The sequence below is a fragment of the Arachis stenosperma genome, chromosome 1, assembly GCF_014773155.1.
Source record: "Arachis stenosperma cultivar V10309 chromosome 1, arast.V10309.gnm1.PFL2, whole genome shotgun sequence".
In the NCBI taxonomy this organism is placed as follows: Eukaryota; Viridiplantae; Streptophyta; class Magnoliopsida; order Fabales; family Fabaceae; genus Arachis; species Arachis stenosperma.
In genome coordinates, this window is record NC_080377.1 from 123,623,061 (window position 1) to 123,642,199 (window position 19,139).

Below are 19,139 nucleotides of genomic sequence, written 5' to 3' on the forward strand. Positions count from 1 at the left end.
TTCTCTCTCTATGTGGCCGAACCGGTTCTGTTTCTTGAAGGAGGAAGAAGTTGGTTTGGGCATTGGCTTCAAGTGTGGAGGCTTCCCTCTTCTTTAAAAAGAGAGAACAGCCACTGTTTGGAGCAAGGAGACAGTGTGAGAGTGCAAGGCACAGGGTTCTCAGAGCTACCTGAGCTAACATATGTTCTTCTCCTTCAAAGTATTCTGTTTAATATTTTTCTGTTTAATTTTGTCATGTCTTGAGTCTCATGGAAAAAGGCAAACAGTGAGGTTTGTATGAAAAAAGCCATAGAGCGGAAAAAGGCAGAGAGTGCAAAATTAAAAGAAAAAGCCATAGATGTCTTAGAGTTCCTTTGTACATCTGTGTGTGTTTCATGATTCTGTGGGAATCCCCTTGTAAGTTGGGTTAGCACTTTACAAGTTGTAATCTGGATGATTATAGTGAAATTCCATCATTGTTGTGATGGAGACTGGATGTAGGCTGCACTGCACTTAGCAGCTGAACCAGGATATATCTGGGTGTTATCTTCTCTCTCTTCCTACTTCAATTCTGTTTTTACTGTTTAGATGAAAAATAAAAAATGTCTCGTGTCAAGTGACGAGACAAAATGAAAATGTCTCGTGACTAGGGACGAGCTAAAAACAGAAAAGCTACTCCTAGGCCCAGCAAGTATCAGCAAGCGAAAAGGGGGCTAAGATTCAACCCCCCCTTCTCTTAGCCACTGAAACCATCAATTGGTATCAGAGCTTGGTCTCAAAGAGATCAAGCTTTGCAGCTTGGAGTAAAGATCCTAATGGCGGAAAGCAGTGGCACAAATGTGGTGTCTTATAATCTGACAGAGGGACAATCAAGCAATAGACCTCCTCTTTTCAATGGGAAAAATTATACCTATTGGAAGGAAAGGATGAAGATATTTGTACAAGCTGTAGATTACAGACTTTGGAAGATCATCTTGGAGGGTCCTAAATTTCCGACTACCACAAATGCTCAAGGAGTAACCTCCCTTAAGCCAGAAGCAAGCTGGACCGAGGAAGATAGGAAGAAGGTGGAGTTAAATGCCAAAGCAACCAATCTACTCAATTGTGCTATCAGCTTTGAGGAGTACCGACGAGTATCACGATGCACAACGGCAAAGGAAATCTGGGACAAGTTACAAATCACTCATGAAGGAACTACCATTGTGAAAAAGACTCGGACAGACATGTTGAACAGGGAATATGAAATGTTTACAATGAAGGAAGGAGAGTCCATTGATGAACTGTTCGAGCGGTTCAATGCCATCACTATTGGCTTAGATGCTCTTGGAATCACACATTCAGAATCTGTGCTAGTGAGAAGAGTGTTGAGGTGTCTCACAAAAGAGTGGGAAACAAAAGCTCTAATTATTTCTGATAGTAGCAACCTAGATTCCATGACACTTGATGATTTAAGAGGAAATTTACTTGCTTTTGAAAACTCCTATTTGAAAAAGGATTCAAAAAAGAAAGGAATTGCATTTTCTTCTGTGACTAACCCTCTGGATGATGAATCCAGTGATAACTCTTCTGAAAATGAGTTTGTGTTGTTTGCAAAAAAATTCAGGAAAATGGCAAAGCTCAAAAGCAAAGGCGGCAGCTCCAGGAGGACAAAGAAAGACCTTAGCAAGGTAACCTGTTTCAATTGCAAGGAAATGGGGCATTTTAAATCTGACTGTCCCAAGTTGAAGAAGGAAGAAAAGCCAAAAAGGGGAAAGAAAAAGGGACTAATGGCTTCATGGGAAGAACTGGAGAATGACTCGGATGATGATGATGAAAAATCAGAAACCAAGTCCCAACAGTGCCTTATGGCAGATCATGTACATCAGGTAGTCTTTCATAACCCTGACACTGAAGATCTTCATCTTATGATAGACCACCTTTCTGAAAAAATAAGATGCTTTCTTCTAGAAAATCAAGAACTTGAACAACAAGTCACCATTCTTCAAGCTGAAAACAGTTTTCTAAAAGAAAAGTGAGAGAGGCCGAAACCGCTTGTGATCTTGTTGAAGAGAATAAGCAGTTAAAAGCCCAAATTAAAAGTTGTGAAAGTGACCATTCAGTTCTTGCATATGTAAATTGTTTTAAGCAAAATGAAGAGTTGCTTAAAGAGGTTAACAGACTTAAAGAAGACTTAGCCAAGTTCACTCAAAGTTCTGAAAATTTGAATCAAATCTTGGCTAGTCAAAAACCTCTTTATGATAAAGCTGGGTTGGGCTTTTATAAATCTGAAAAATCACATTTTGAAAACATTGCTTCATCTTCAAATGATGCAAAGTATCAAGACCCAACTTGCTTCAACAAAACAGCAACTCCAAGATTTTGTAGACTATGCAATCGAAATGGACACTTTCCCATCCAATGTTTCTTTGGTGAAAGAATGATTGGTGACAAAGTTTGTAAAGTTGTTTTTGATTACAATGGCTTAGGACATAGAAGATGGTTTAACGTTAAAGGATCCAAAAAGATTTGGATACCTAAGGGTTCTTAAGCATTGTTTTGCAGGTGTGCCTAGCATCCAAAAGAAAAGAGAACACATGGTACATGGATAGCGGATGCTCTAGGCATATGACCGGAAAGACAGCCTTCTTCATAAAGCTTGATGAATATGATGGAGGATTTGTCACATTCGGTGATGATGCTAAAGGAAAAATTGTTGCTGTTGGGAAAGTGGGTAAAAGTCTCTCATCTTGTATAAATGATGTCCTTCTTGTACATGGATTGAAACATAACTTGCTTAGTGTTAGTCAATTGTGTGATTTGGGTTTTGAAGTTATTTTCAAGAAATTTGTCTGCTTAATGGTATGTGAGAAAACTGGGGATGTTTTATTTGAAGCTAAAAGATGTAATAATGTGTATGGATTAACTCTTGAGGATTTAAAAGAACAAAATGTAACATGCTTTACATCTTTTGAATCTGAAAAATGGCTTTGGCATAGAAAGTTGGGACATGCTAGCATGTACCAAATTTCTAAGCTAGTTAAAAAGAATTTGGTTAGAGGAATTCCAAACATCAAGTTTGACAAGGATCTTACTTGTGATGCATGTCAATTGGGCAAGCAAGTAAAATCCTCTTTTAAATCAAAAGATGGAATCTCAACCAAAAGGCCATTAGAAATGTTGCATGTTGATCTTTTTGGTCCTACTAGAACTCAAAGTTTAGGAGGTAAACACTATGGTCTTGTGGTGGTAGATGATTACTCTAGATTTGGTTGGGTACTTTTCCTTGCTCATAAGAATGATGCATTCTATGCCTTCTCCACCCTTTGTAAGAAAATTCAAAATGAAAAAGATTTGAAAATTGCCCATTTGAGAAGTGATCACGGAAGAGAATTTGAAAATCAAGATTTTGAAAAATTCTGTGATGACTTAGGGATTTCTCATAACTTTTCATGCCCTAGAACCCCCCAACAAAATGGGGTGATTGAAAGAAGGAATCGAAGCCTTCAAGAAATGACTAGGGCCATGCTATGTGAGAATGAAATTCCCAAATTTTTATGGGCTGAAGCTGTAAACACAGCATGTTATATTTTGAATAGAACAATCATTAGAAAAGGGTTAAAGAAAACTCCTTATGAGCTATGGAAAGGAACCCCTCCAAATCTTAAGTACTTTCATGTTTTTGGATGTAAATGCTTTGTACTTAACAATAAGGAAAACCTTGGAAAATTTGATCCAAAATCCTATGAAGGAATGTTTGTTGGATATTCCACCACAAGCAAGGCCTATAGAGTTTATCTCAAAGAGTATAGGACCATAGAGGAATCCATACACGTTACCTTTTGTGATTCTAACTTAATTCCCAGTATTGTGAAGGAAAATGATTCAGATTGTGAAGAGGAAGGAATAAGTAGAGGAAATTCCAAAACTGTGGAAAATGAAGAATCTGTCAACCCTGTTTCATCTCGTCAGATTGAAGGAGAAACTTCCATTTTGTCTCCTGAGCAGACACGAGAAACTGGAACAGTGAGACCATCAGAAGTTCATCAAAGTTCAACACCTGTCCGAAAGCCAAGAGAATGGAAGTCCATGAGGGGCTATCCTCATGATTTCATCATTGGTGATCCCTCTCAAGGTGTAACCACAAGATCCTCCACCAAAAGGCAAACCGAATCTAGCAACTTCGCTCTCTTGTCACAATTGGAGCCCAACAATGTCAAACAAGCTCTTGAAGATCCATCATGGGTCAAAGCCATGCAAGAGGAGCTTGCTCAATTCGACAAGAATAAGGTTTGGACTTTAGTACCTCATCCGGATGGTAAGAAGGTAACGGGTACTAAGTGGGTATTCAAAAATAAACTTGGTGAGGATGGACAAGTTGTTCGTAACAAGGCTAGATTAGTGGCCCAAGGTTACGATCAAGAAGAAGGAATAGATTTTGATGAGTCTTTTGCTCCGGTAGCTAGAATGGAAGCAATTAGGTTGCTTCTTGCCTATGCTGCCCATAAAGGTTTTAAAATGTTTCAAATGGATGTGAAATGTGCTTTCCTTAATGGCTTTATTGATAGAGAAGTGTATGTGGCTCAACCTCCCGGTTTTGAACATAAAGATTTTCCTAATCATGTTTTTAAACTTTCAAAGGCTCTTTATGGCCTTAGACAAGCTCCTAGAGCTTGGTATGAAAGGCTTAGTGCCTTCCTATTGGAAAATCATTTTCAAAGAGGAACCACCGACACTACTTTGTTCATTAAAGTTTCTAATGAAGACATTCTTCTTGTTCAAGTTTATGTGGATGATATTGTGTTTGGATCGGCCAATGAGACCTTGTGTGAAGAGTTTGGAAAACTCATGACTAGTGAGTTTGAAATGAGTTTAATGGGAGAGCTAACCTTCTTTCTTGGCCTCCAAATTAAACAAACTCCTAGTGGTACATTTATTCACCAAGGCAAGTATGCAAAAGAATTGATAAAGAAATTTGGCTTAGAAAATTCCAAATCAATGGGAACACCAATGCATCCTAATACTAAACTTGATAAAGATGATGATGGCCTAGATGTGGATGAGACACGGTATAGAGGAATGATCGGTTCACTAATGTATCTTACATCCTCTAGACCGGATATTGTTCAAAGTGTGGGTGTATGTTCAAGATTTCAATCTCACCCAAAAGAATCCCATTTAACAGCTGTTAAACGCATCATTAGGTACATTAAGGGAACATGTGATTATGGCTTATGGTATCCAAAATCTGATGATTTTTGTGCAGTAGGGTTTTGTGATGCAGATTATGCGGGAGATCGAGTGGATAGAAGGAGCACTTCGGGCATGTGTTGCTTCCTTGGAAGCTCACTCAACATATGGTCAAGCAAGAAACAAGCCACAGTGGCTCTATCCACAGCTGAAGCTGAATATATATCCGCATCTGCTTGTTGTTCGCAATTAATTTGGTTAAAAACTCAATTGGAAGATTACAAATTAAAGATCAATAGCATACCCTTATTTTGTAATAACATGAGTGCAATAAATATTTCAAAAAATCCTGTTTTGCACTCAAGAACAAAGCACATTGAAATTAAATATCATTTCATTAGAGAACATGTGCAAAAGGGAACTATTGATATTCAATTTGTAAAATCCGAAGATCAACTTGCGGATATTTTCACTAAGCCCTTATGTGAAGACAGATTCTGCACCTTAAGAAACAGTTTGGGAATGATAGAATTAAGTTCTGTTGAAAATTTGTGAACTTTTTGATTCTGTTTGGTTTTGTCTCGTAGGAAAGCAGGAGACAAATTTCAGGATGTGTTGAACGGGCCATGATACAGGGGGAGACTGAACTGAAGTTAATTATTTTGGGCCCCACCAAATCTCTTTGACATCACTCTGATCCGTTCCTCATTTTTTTGGAAGTTGTCAAATCAAATCTTTATCCTTTTCTCATCCCTTAGGAACTATTTTCACTTGTCTTGAATTAGTATGGACTGCATTATTTTTTCCTCATTTTTTGCAGGGTCCCTCCTTGATGAAAAAAAAAAAAAAAGAGAGAAGGAGGCTGAATTGAAACTGTTATGTTGTATTATTTTGCAGACCTGTTTTGCTCTATTTTATGCTCTGATCTGGCTCTGTTTTGAACACTTTGTGTTAGTAGATTGATTTTGAGTTGAGCTTTGATTGTCATGTGCTCAAATGCATGTGTGCTGACTGGACCATTATGTTTTGGTGAAAAACAAATATTCTACCTTTTGTATGTAGTATTCATTTATTTTGCAGTGCCCCTTGATGCCAAAAGGGGGAGAAATGGTGCTGAAAATTGAAATTGAGAAAGGAAGTGCTGAAAAGTGAATTTAACAAAACATGGATGAAATCCTTGTTTGGAAGAAGTTTCAATATTTTGTTATATGTTTGATGTTAATAACGCATCTGATTGATGCTTGCTGTTTTGAGTTGATGATTGAAGCTTTGAAGTTTGAAATTTAATTTTATCTTGGTAAAATATTTACTGTGTTGAAACAATACTTGTGATGCATCTGTGATGTATTTGTGGCTGCCTGGTTGATAACATGCACACTTGTGAGGAAGCAAATGATTTATCTTGATGAATATGTTTGATGCTATTGGAATAGGAATATCTTGATTCATCTTGGAAAACTTGTTTGCTGAATAAATTATTTTTGGCAGTTCCTTTAGTTTTTTTTAATGATGAAAGTTGCTGGGTTTGGAATGATCATACCATGATTAAAATATTTCTCCTACCATAACTAAGTTGCTCTGATTTGTTGGAAAATATTTTAAACAATTTGAACAGCAAGACTTTCTTCAAAGATAATTTTTTGATTGATTATTATTGATTATTTTGAGTTTGAGCAGAAAATCAGATTACTGATAACAAATGAGTTTTGTATATCATTCAAATCTGCTCATAAATCAAGCATTTAGCATTATGAATAAATATGCTAAATAACATTGTTATTTTGAAGCTTGATTAAAATGTTACAGGTTTATGCTTCCCTTGGTAAAATAGCATACATTAAGGGGGAGCCATGTGACATTTTGAAAGGGGGAGAAATTCAAACTCAAAGGGAGTATTCTTTACTCAATCTCTAAATTTCTTTCCATTTCAATTTTAATAATGTTTGTCATCAAGGGGGAGATTGATGAGTTTGGAAAACTCTAAATTAATATTTGTGATGACTAAATATTATTAAAATAATTAATTACAAAATTATTAATTTGATCTTTATTTAATATATTGATTAATAATTTTGTTGCAGGTTTTATATATTGGGCCGAATTAAAAGGAAATGTTGCTAGCCCAATGATTAAAATATTCAGCATTAATATGAGTTAGTTTCTTATGGCTGAATGGAAAATAAATTAATTGGGCCAAAACTCAAACATTATCATAAGCCCAATTAATTTGATTGAATCAAAATTTTATTGGGTCAGATTAAGCTTTATTGCAACAAAGCCCAATTTAAATTTTGATGAATGTTTCCATGCATGATCCGAATCCTAAGTCCATCAGGAAAGCCAATGTTAATATTTGTTTCATGCTTCCCAACGGATCCCATCTCTCCTTTTTGAATGGATTCCAAATTTAATTTGATAGCATTGGAAACATGAGAGAGAATATGAGTGTCATTGATTTGACTACAAGCACTAAAGCTACACGCTTTCCAGCAAAGAGAAAGGGAAATTGATTTACTTTATTCTCTATCTTTGTTCCATTAATTATTAACTTCTCTTTCCTCTCTCTCATCTCATTCTCTCTTTGGTTATTACACAAAAAAATTGGTAGCCATGGAAGCAAATGTAAGCTACCGAAAGGAAGGAAGAACAAGCTACAAGACCATCATGATGATGGCACGAAAAAGAAAAGAAAAGTATGCTGTGGCTAAGATTTGCATCACTTATGGTAAGATTTTGTGATGACATCTTGGCTTCTTCATGCTCAAAAAAGGAAGATGAAGATCCGGCCAGCAAGGGAGATTCTTGAAGCATGGCTTGTCTTTGATTCTGCTCAACCACCACAGGGAGTAGCTAGAGTGGCGAAGTGATGGTAGAGGCAGAGATTGAAGCAGATGAAGTCATCATCATCATGAAGCATCAAGGGCCAGAAATCCATCTTGGAGAGCAAGCCAAGGATGGAGCGCTCGGATTGATGAAGAGTGATGATCAAGAAAGGGCTAGAGGTAATTGCATGTTGGGTTTTGCATGGTTATCTCTTCTCTCTCTATGTGGCCAAACCGGTTCTGTTTCTTGAAGGAGGAAGAAGTTGGTTTGGGCATTGGCTTCAAGTGTGGAGGCTTCCCTCTTCTTTAAAAAGAGAGAACAGCCACTGTTTGGAGCAAGGAGACAGTGTGAGAGTGCAAGGCACAGGGTTCTCAGAGCTACCTGAGCTAACATATGTTCTTCTCCTTCAAAGTATTCTGTTTAATATTTTTCTGTTTAATTTTGTCATGTCTTGAGTCTCATGGAAAAAGGCAAACAGTGAGGTTTGTATGAAAAAAAGCCATAGAGCGGAAAAAGGCAGAGAGTGCAAAATTAAAAGAAAAAGCCATAGATGTCTTAGAGTTCCTTTGTACATCTGTGTTGTGTTTCATGATTCTGTGGGAATCCCCTTGTAAGTTGGGTTAGCACTTTACAAGTTGTAATCTGGATGATTATAGTGAAATTCCATCATTGTTGTGATGGAGACTGGATGTAGGCTGCACTGCACTTAGCAGCTGAACCAGGATATATCTGGGTGTTATCTTCTCTCTCTTCCTACTTCAATTCTGTTTTTACTGTTCAGATGAAAAATAAAAAATGTCTCGTGTCAAGTGACGAGACAAAATGAAAATGTCTCGTGACTAGGGACGAGCTAAAAACAGAAAAGCTACTCCTAGACCCAGCAAGTATCAGCAAGCGAAAAGGGGGCTAAGATTCAACCCCCCCTTCTCTTAGCCACTGAAACCATCATACTTAATAGTTATTCCTTGGTTAGTCAGCACAAATATTTATTGCTTTTTTTTCTATAGGTTTTCCAAGTCCCATGATTATTGGATACATACATAAATGCCGAATAGAAAGGGCTTAAAAGTGCCTCTACTTTTGTTTTTGGTATTAGTCAATAATAACAGATATGTTTGAAGACATTTTGGGCTTTTGAAATAAAATGACCTACGGTATTAGACAACTTAAATCTTGAAGGTTTATGGTAAGGCCGCATACTCACCATCAATATTTTTATCTTCATAACACACACACACACAAAAAAAACGTTAGTGTTTGCACTTTGCACCGACAACTCGTTAATCAGGTTAATTAAATGCTTAAAAAAGCAAAATTTAAAATTATCTTTTAAAGTGTTGTATGTTATTTTCTACCACGTTATTATTTGCCGAAATACTTTTATTGTTGTTAAATATTTTGTAGCACTTCAAATTTATGCTTAGGACTAATTCTTTAGCACCCCAGAAAAAAAAATAAACGAACATATTTATTTAGAATTTTCAAACATGGCGGCTAAGAAATTAATGAGCGTAGATATTTCCTTGCAATATATGATGTATAGAATGTAGATATAAATCAAAGAGTGTAGTCAACTCTTAATATTTATTTTCTTTAACCAAAGTCAAAATGAACGGCCATCATCTCCTTTTGCACTTAACGCTTTCTCTTTCCCTATTATTATTTCCCTCTTCCAATCTCTTTGTTGCTGCTGATTCTGAACCTATGAGTTCCACCACGGAAGAATGCAAAAGCTCCAGCAAGAGTTTTGAGGAAACATGGTCTTTACTTCAGAAAGCTATAAACAGAACCATCAGTGTAGCAGAAGGGCTTGATTCTTTCACAAGCAAAGATTACATCTCCTATTATACGTATCCTTCCAAATTTAATTCACTGCTCAATTTGTTCTAGAGTTTAATTTTGATACACTGATAGTGTAAAGCGTTTTACACAGTCGTGCAATCATATCTGTTCTTTTAGATGACTATTTACTTAGTCAATATAAAACATAGTTATTTTTACTGGTGTGATGTTACGTAATTAGATGCATCAAAATTAAATTCTTTGTTTTAACTATGTTACATTTTTTAATTTGATGATATTCTAAGATAATGTATGTATGGTCCTTAACTTTTGTGCCTAGAATTGTTTATGAATTGTGTACTGGGAAACCTGGAGAAGAGAATGCCAAGCTGCTCTATTTCCAATACAAGAAGGCCATTGAAGATTACATTAGTTCCAAGGTTGTGTCTAATTCTTTGTTGTTGGCATCATGATAATTGATATTATTGGAATTAATGGTTTTTTTGTATTATTTTTTTTCACTAGGTTCTTCCATCTTTGAGAGGAAAGAAAGATGACATTCTGTTGAGAGAACTGCTCACAAGATGGTCCAATCACAAAACTTTGACTTACTGGCTCTTAAGATTCTTTCATTATCTTGACAGATACTATCTCCCCAGATTTGGGCACCCTTCTACTGAAGAAACAAGTTTGTTGTCTTTCTATGACTTGGTAATAATATATGATTTTCTCATGTTATATATAAAGTTTAATTTTGATGCATTGATAGTGTAAAAAGTATACAATTATTTGATCAGATTCATGCGTTTAGATGATTTTTTTAAGTAATAATATGGCAATACACGATTAGTTATTTGTATGAAAATTTTTTATGCTGGTGTATGAAAATTAAATTTGTGATTTCGTTATATAAATTGGTTTTGCTCCTTCCCAATTTTATTACCTCTGTTTCATTTATGTGCCTCAGGTATTTGATGATGAGATGAATCAACAAGTAGGGGATGCTATATTATCCATGGTATAATTATGTTTTCTATTTTCAAATGTATATAGAGACACATATCTACACTAAAACCTTATTGTAATGTTCCAAATGATGGTTATTTTATACAAATGCAGATTCATGAGGAAAGTGCAGGAGAGAAGGTGGATTGGAAATTGATTAACAACATTGTGGCTATCCACTCAGAGATTGGAGATAGATCAACCAAAAACCATGCACAAGGCTTTGTAGAAAGACTTGTTAAAGACAATGTTGCATTCTATTCTGATGTAGCTTCAAATTGGATAGCAAGCTCTTCCTTTAAGTTTAAGGATCACACACCAAAGGTGACCTTCTTTCCAAAATTTTAGGTATTAGGGATAGAAAACTTGTGTCTTTATCTTGATTTTGGATCATCTAAATTTTAGATTTTCACTTGAAAAACCCTAAAGGCCCTGACAATTACCTCAAAAAAAGACAATGAAACCCTTAACAAAAAAAAAATCAACCCGACCCCTAAGTTTTATTTTTATGGGACTGATTAGCCCCTGTGTCAATGTTTATTTTTTTACACAAGGGCTAATCAGTCCTATAAAAGTAAAGATCAGAGGCTGTGTTGGGTATTTTTTTATTTGGGAGCCTCGTAGTCCTTTCTAGGTAATTGTTAGGGACCGAGTTGAATATTCATTGGGTTAAGTGTGATCTGTCATCCTTGACTTTTTTTTTCTTATATTTTCTCTTGATCTCACCTATGAAATAAATGGTTAGAGATCACATTACCCTCTTAAGTAAAATCCAAAATTTAGAAGATTCAAATCATTTATATTTATTTTCAAAACTAAACAAAGAGATAGTGTTAAAACACAAGATTTAATTACTCTATTTGGTTTCTATAATTTTATTAAATTTATAATTAATTTTTTTTTTCAATTGAGTCTCTACATTGTTTTTAATTTTATAATTAGGTTCTTTTCATGTCAAAAACATTAAAATTAACGAAATATTTTTCCCAAAAAATATATGATCAAAGATCTAATTAAATTTTTAATTGTAGATACATTCAATTTTTAAAACAAATATTTAGTTAACTCCAATAGTCTTTGTACTAATAAGGACCTAATTACAAAATTAAAAACAATGTAAAAACTTAATTAGAAAGAAAAAAGATATAAGGAGCTAATTGTAAATTTGATAAATTATAAGAACTAACAAAAATAATTAAACCCAAACACAACCTAAATAAGTGAATGAAAATATTTGTATAAGCATAATCAAATCAATTACTGAATAATGATGCATCCAATTGGTTATACAGGAAGAGAAATTACATGAGAATCCAATAGTTTCATCAAAGAGAATAAAATTGGTGAGTTCTGATGGAGATGTGTTTGAAGTGGACTATAAAGTTGCAGTTATGTCACAAACAATTGAAGATGCCATCAAGGCTAATCCTGCTGCTGCTAGTGATGAAATTTCAATTTCTTTAGTGAATAGCAGAACACTGAAGAAGGTGATTGAATATTGCAAGAAGCACACTACTGAATCTGAATCTGAATCTGAATCTGAATCTGAATCTTCTTCCAAGTGGGATGATGAATTCTTGAAGGTTGACCAACCAGAAAAACTGTTTGACCTGGTTTTGGCTTCAAACTACTTAAACATCAAGAGTCTTCTGGATCTCACAACCAATAAAATAGGGACATGATAAAAGGCAAGAGTCAAAGTGAAATCCGCAAGATCTTCAACATTAAGCAAGAACTAACCCCTCAAGAGGAACAAGAGATAAAGAACGAGCACGCCCAAGCATTCCAATATTAATACTATAGTTTAATTTCCATTCGCAGCGCAGAAGTTTCTTTTCAATAATTATTTATGTTATCAATATAAAAGATAATTATATAATAAGATGTTCATGTGATTTTAATATATCAAAATCAAATTATTAAAGAAGTGAAAACTTGGCCAAGTAGAGTAAGATATAATTGTAAATAATTTAACTAAATTATTTTAAAAAAAGAGTTTAACCAATAAATATTTGTATAAAAAGTAATTTATAAATAAGTTATTTTGTGTTAATTTTTTCGTTTTAAAAATATTTAATTAATAAAAAAGTGATAAAAATTATTTTATTATAAAATAAGTTATTTTTAAATTTCTTTATAAACACTTAAATAACTTTTTTAAAAATTACACCGAATATAGATTCTATAACTTTTCATAAGTTAAAAAAAATGAACTTATCCAAACTGAATTTGTCTCTAACAAATTTAGATAATTTAAAATAAAAAATAAAAAATTTAGTAAAATAATAAACTAATTATTATTTAATTTATAACTCTATTATATATAAGTCTTATTAACTTAATTTAAAAATAATTAATTTTTTATTTTATCACTTTAAATTTGTTTGGATGTTATTAACAAAATAGATATTTTTGTAGCGTGTTTATTAAATTTTTAATAATAAAATAAAAATATTAAAACATTGAAAAATATTTTTTTTTAAATTATAATTTATATTTTTTTAAAAAAAATTTTAAAAATATTTTTACATAATAAATAAATAAATATTTTATATTATTATAAAAAAATATAATTAATAAATAAAAATTATATAAAATATTTAAATATAAATTATATTTTTAAAAAATATATTTTTAAAAAAATTTCACCTACAAAAATATTTTATCAATTTTTTCTATTTAAAAGATTTTACAGTCACAGTTTCAAACAATTCCGCTAGATAAACAACGAGATATGCAAACAATGTGAACAACAGACCGCAATTCAAGCCCAATAACTATAACATCTTCACTATCAGAATGTCACGTTTCTGGCTGCGCTACTCTAATAGCTCGGATATTACGACGACTCTAAATATATTTAATACTAAGATAGGAGTCTCGCTAAAACTCAAAACCATATAACCTTTCAAAAGACTTTTAGTTGAAAACATAAATACATACTCACAAACCATATACAACACTTAATAAGAATATGTATATATTTATATAATATTGACTTACAAGCATTACATAATACAAATCCTATCCCTCTTACAAAATGTGTAAAGATAAAGGCGAGGAAAAAACATAATATCTAAAACAATACAATACATCATATAAACAGAAACGAAATAAACTCTTCGTGACTTCTTCGTCTATATCCTGAAAAGGAAACACCTGTAGGAGAGTGAGAACATCGTCCTTACTGGTTCTCACTATAGGATTACAGAATCGCTATAATAAGATACGTAAAATAAAACTGTTTTCAGAATACAGTGACCATTGTCGCCTTATGTATCGTTTCAAAAACCAAAGGTTTACATTTCCTTTTAAAAAAGAACTGTTTATTCTTCAAAATCCAAAACCTTTAGTATAAAATATTACAAGTTTTCTTAGACATTATGAATGACCAAGCTGTTCCAAGTATAGGTTCATTAAGTCTAATACTAAACCAGTTTGAATTTTCATACTTTACTAAACCGAAAATTCAAACCAATCACGGCCTCCGACCCATCACATAATTAATCACGGTCTCAGATTCAAACAACTCAATCAACATCCAATTCACCACAATCCAACTAATTTTAGTTACAAACACTAGTAGAGAGGTTCAAACACAAACAAAGCAGTTACATCAAGTATAGCAATTAGCAGTTAAACATAATTATTCACATAGGCAAAAAAATTACAATATGCACACCCAAACAATGTCACATAGATGCATATGATGAATGTTTATCCTATTGGCTCGTGATATCACTTGTCAATTCAAAATGCCAATCCGACACATCTCCGGGGATGTCGCCTTTCTACCACACTAGGAATATAGTACCCTGCACACTCATGCAACAAAAAATCTACTACGTCAGGGATATAGTGCCTTGCACACTATTGACCCGTGGATATAGTGTCCAACACACTCTTTCGAGTTATAGTGCCCGAGTTCATTCTTGCGGCGGAAATGTTATGTGAGCGGGAGACTGCCACAGCCCTCACATCTCAACGTAGGCGGGAGACTGTCTCGACCCCTACGCCGGCACCACTACCTCGACAAGCGAGAGACTGCCACACCCCTTGCTGAAGGCGCATAACAACTTTAATTTCCAAATCAATGTATGTCACGTGAGCGGGAGACTGCCACTGCCCTCACATCCGAACGTAGGCGGGAGACTGCCACATCTCCTACCACAGTGAGCAATGCATTTCACAACCACATACTCAAACTCATCATCAGTTTCTAATTTCTCAAATCAATTTTCTTTAAAATCAAATCCCATTCTTTTTGGTAACAATCTCCGAAAACATCAGCAACTTCAAAGTCATAACAAATTGAAAATCTCTTTGAAAAGACTCAAAAATCATTCACTTTAAAATCAGTCGTGTAACTATTTTAAATTAGGGGTTATAAATTAACCATCGTAACAAAGTCTCAAGATTTTAAGGAGGAACCACCAAATTTCAATTTCTTAAATTCACTACAAATCCGCAAAAATCATTGCTTCCTAAATTAAATCGACCAAATAAGGTTCCTAAATCAAATCAAAACAAAAGTCCAATTTCTTTTAAAATCACTAAAAGCTCCTTTGAACGAAATTTTTAAGTCCAACTAAAAACATAAACCCCTTTTTTAATATTTAAAATCGATATTGGAACATAATACTTTTCTTTAAAGTAATTCTTTTCTTAAATAAATTAAACTCGAAAACATAACTATTTTCTTAATAAATCAAATAATACGATTTCTCAAATCCAAACCTTTATAAATAACCTTTCAAAAAAAGCCTCAGATTTTTATAGAAATTTCGGCAGCACCTTCCCTAAAACTTAGACTTTGCCACCCTTTTCGGGTCCCAGCCAAACCATTCCGTAACCTTTTTCAACGGGTCTAAAACAAAATCAGTTCAAAAGCAAGCTAATTCTAACCATTCATATCATTTTCATAATTCAAAATCAAATCATTATCAACTGATCAAACTCATTTCCAAAATCTTAAAGAGACAATTCAACAACAGTCTATTTATCAAAACCAAACAATAATCCAATAAAACATATAATCATATTTATGCAAAACAGCTAGACAATACATAAGACTTATATAATCACTAAAAAGCGTATTTCTCATATCGATATCCATTTATAATAATTCCAAATTATAAAATTGAGTTTTTAGAAAAAGTCCCTACCTCCATTGTCGAACTATATCCCAAATGCACTAATAGAAACTTTTCTCTCAACCCAAAATCAACGGCAACCGCAACCTCAGTAACGTAAAAGCGACATGTAACCACCAGAACTCGACCCAACATTACCAAACCCTAGATTTATTAACCAAACACAGCAGAATACTAATGCGAGGATTTTTGAAACATAATTACTTAGTAAAATAACAAAATGAAGCAGCCGCGATTCTGAATCAACCCGACAGTAGCTCCGACAATAACTTCAAGCAACTGCAGCGAGCAAAAATCCCAGTCATGGCAACTGTAACAATCACGCAACGTCAATAATCTTCCCAGAACCCAAAAGAATAGAAACCAAACTTAAAACCCCTTACTGAAAGTGTTTTCCAGCGACAGCAGCGGGGTTTCGGGCGGCAACCACGTGCCTCTTCCCTCCTCTACGCGACCCAAACGGCGGCATGGGCAGCAGCATCGGCAGCAAATTTCACGGACGGCGACGCGGCTGGGCAGCGTGACTCTTTCTCTTCGCAGCGGCTCGTGGACGGACCGGCGACGACGGCTTCATGGACGGCAACCCACGGCCTCCTCTCCTTCACATTTCTCTCTCTCTCTCTCACAGTCTCCTCGGCGATGGCATGAACAGTGACGCGACAGCAACTGTGGCGAGGCGGCGATCCCAAGCAATGCAGCGACGGCAAGCTGGGCAGCCTCCTTCTCCCTCCCGCGCTCTATCTTCTCTTATCCTCTCCCTCTCTTCTTCGGGTGTGTGTGCGCGCGCGCTTTTGTGTGGAGTGTGTGCGTGTGTGGGTGGGGTGTGTTGTGTGAGTGTGTGGGGGTTGGGTAGCTAGTAGGGGTGGCAAGTGGGGAATCCCGCCTCGCCCCGCCTAGTGAGGCGGTCATAAAATTCCACCCTGCCCTGTTTAACTGCGGGCTAGCGGGCTAAGTTCGCCAAATCTCCTCTTTTTTTTCTACTATTAACTATTAAATAATATATATAATTTTACAATCATTTCAATAAATTTATAATTTCTAAAAGTATAAAAGAATTATAATTTTTATATTCACAAACATTAAAGTCTTTGTAATTATAAATATTGTCTCCAAAGTAAAATAAACATAATTCCAAAACATAATTATAAATATTGTCTCCAAACCAAAATAAATATAATCTAAAACATTCAATTTTCATCTTCATTCTCTTGTAAGTTGGATTGGGGAAAGTTAGATTTTGGCAAAAAAAAAATACAAAAATACCCCATTGCCAAAAAAACACTAAGCCCAGCGGGGAAGCCCGTCCCCTCCCGCCAAAACCCGCGGTTTAAGCGGTGCGGATTAGGTGGGCTTTTGCTATTTGGCGGTCTAAATTTTCCAGCCCAGCCCATCATTTTTAGTGGGTTATTGGGTTTAGACCTGCTTGCCACCCCTAGTAGCTAGGGCGTGTTAGGTAAAAAATTAGGGTTTTGATTTTGGGACTTTGGGATTAATTAGAGTAGGATAATTTTAATAAGATTAGAACATAGGGTATTAATTTAAAATCTAATTAAATTTTTAAAAATTATTTTAAAATATTATTTGTTGTACCAAAATACTAATTAATTTAAAATCAAATACTTTAATTGAAATTATAAGATATTAAGATTAATTTTCTTTATTTCTAAAACTTAAAGTATTGAATTATAAAGAATATCAACTATTTAAATTAAATCATATAAAATTCTTATTATTTTATAACTATTACGTTATAATTTTAAATGTAGAAAATAACTCAATAATTATAAAATTAGATGAGAATCTTGGTTTATTTCAAATTCAATTACTCGAAATTTGCTTTAATTATCTTTAATAAAGAAATTTCTGAAATTAAAGTTATAAATAAATAATTGAATTTAAAATTAGTTTATAATAAAATTTTCAAAAGTCTGGGTCTTACAATAACCATTCAATTTCACTTTCACCCCAACCCCACTACTCTTACCTAATTTCATTTTGACTTAAGTACACCCTCTTCTAACCCAAAATCCATTTTCACGGCAGTCAATCGTCTGTCACCTACGCTAGCACGCAATCCCTCTCTCCGGCGAGAAAGCTCCCAAGCCCCGTCTTCACCAACCCCAAGTGTAAGTGAGTCGTTCCGTATTAAGAACAAACATCACATTTTTATGAAGAACAAACATTCCATTCGCATTAAAAACAAGCGCAATCTCCTTTGTTGGCGAGCGTCGCCGTCTCTCGCCATCACCAACCCCAAGTGCAAGTGAATCGTTATGTATTAAGAATAAACATCTCATTCGCATTAAGAACAAACATCCTATTTGTATGAAAAATAAACATCCCATTTGCATGAAAATTAAACATCCGCATGCGCGATGCGGGACGAAATTGGGTTGCTTGCAGCAGCGCGATGGAAGCGAGGGGATAGAGGTAGTCACCACGGCGAGATGGAGGACGAAGCTGGGCTGCTTATAGCGGCGTACAATAAATAAAAAATAGCAAGTCAATCTTCAAGAATTTTACCGTAATGTAAATGGAAATGAAAAAGACTCATACAAAACTTATACAACTAAAATAGCAGGAGAAATAAAAAATCAGGATCCTTTGTCTGCTTGGTAAAATATTTATTTCTACCAGGATTTTCACAAGAAAAAAAAGAAAAAAATCCCGACTTAGTTGAATTTCAAGTATTAAATTTGCGCAATGGAGGCGCAACAAGGCTAGGCTGCATACAGCAGTCATCGCGGCGTGATTGGGAACAAAGTTAGGCTGCTTACAGCGGCGCGACGAGACTGAGCTGCTTCCAGCGACGAGCGGAATGGAAGTGTGACGAGGCTAGACTGCGTGCGGCGATTGGAGAAGCGCTATGAAATACATATGCAGCGATTGCGGGTGTACAAGAAAGCCGGAACACTTGCGGTGATTCGTGAGAGATGCCGGGGGATTGTGGGGAGCAGGGGCACAAGGCAGGTGTGGGGGAAGAGTTTGTAGAGGTTGAAAGCCAAATTCAAAATAAAAATTATATCTAATTAATTCAGAATTTAAATTTTAAAATTAAAATTAACTTTTTTTTTTAATTTAGTATCTAAGTTGTTAAAAAAAAAAAACGTCCTCCTTGTACTTTCTCTTCATCAAATTGTCCATAAAAATTTGGGGAATTATTATTGCGGTGGCCGACACTCATTGAATCTGCGACTTTGACACTTAGAAACGTCGGAACTCAATGTCTAC

At 34.8% G+C, this 19,139-nt stretch overlaps 1 protein-coding gene across 1 annotated transcript; it reads left to right on the forward strand.

Annotated features, from left to right (window-relative positions):
- The first annotated feature begins 9,537 nt into the window (after positions 1-9,537).
- LOC130944313 (cullin-like protein 3) lies at positions 9,538-12,689 on the forward strand. The gene is made up of 6 exons (XM_057872590.1): positions 9,538-9,818; positions 10,091-10,190; positions 10,276-10,461; positions 10,718-10,768; positions 10,870-11,079; positions 12,048-12,689. Exons 1-6 carry the CDS (start codon positions 9,577-9,579, stop codon positions 12,435-12,437), a joined length of 1,179 nt encoding a protein of 392 aa, XP_057728573.1. The 5' UTR covers positions 9,538-9,576; the 3' UTR covers positions 12,438-12,689.
- Positions 12,690-19,139: the final 6,450 nt, after the last annotated feature.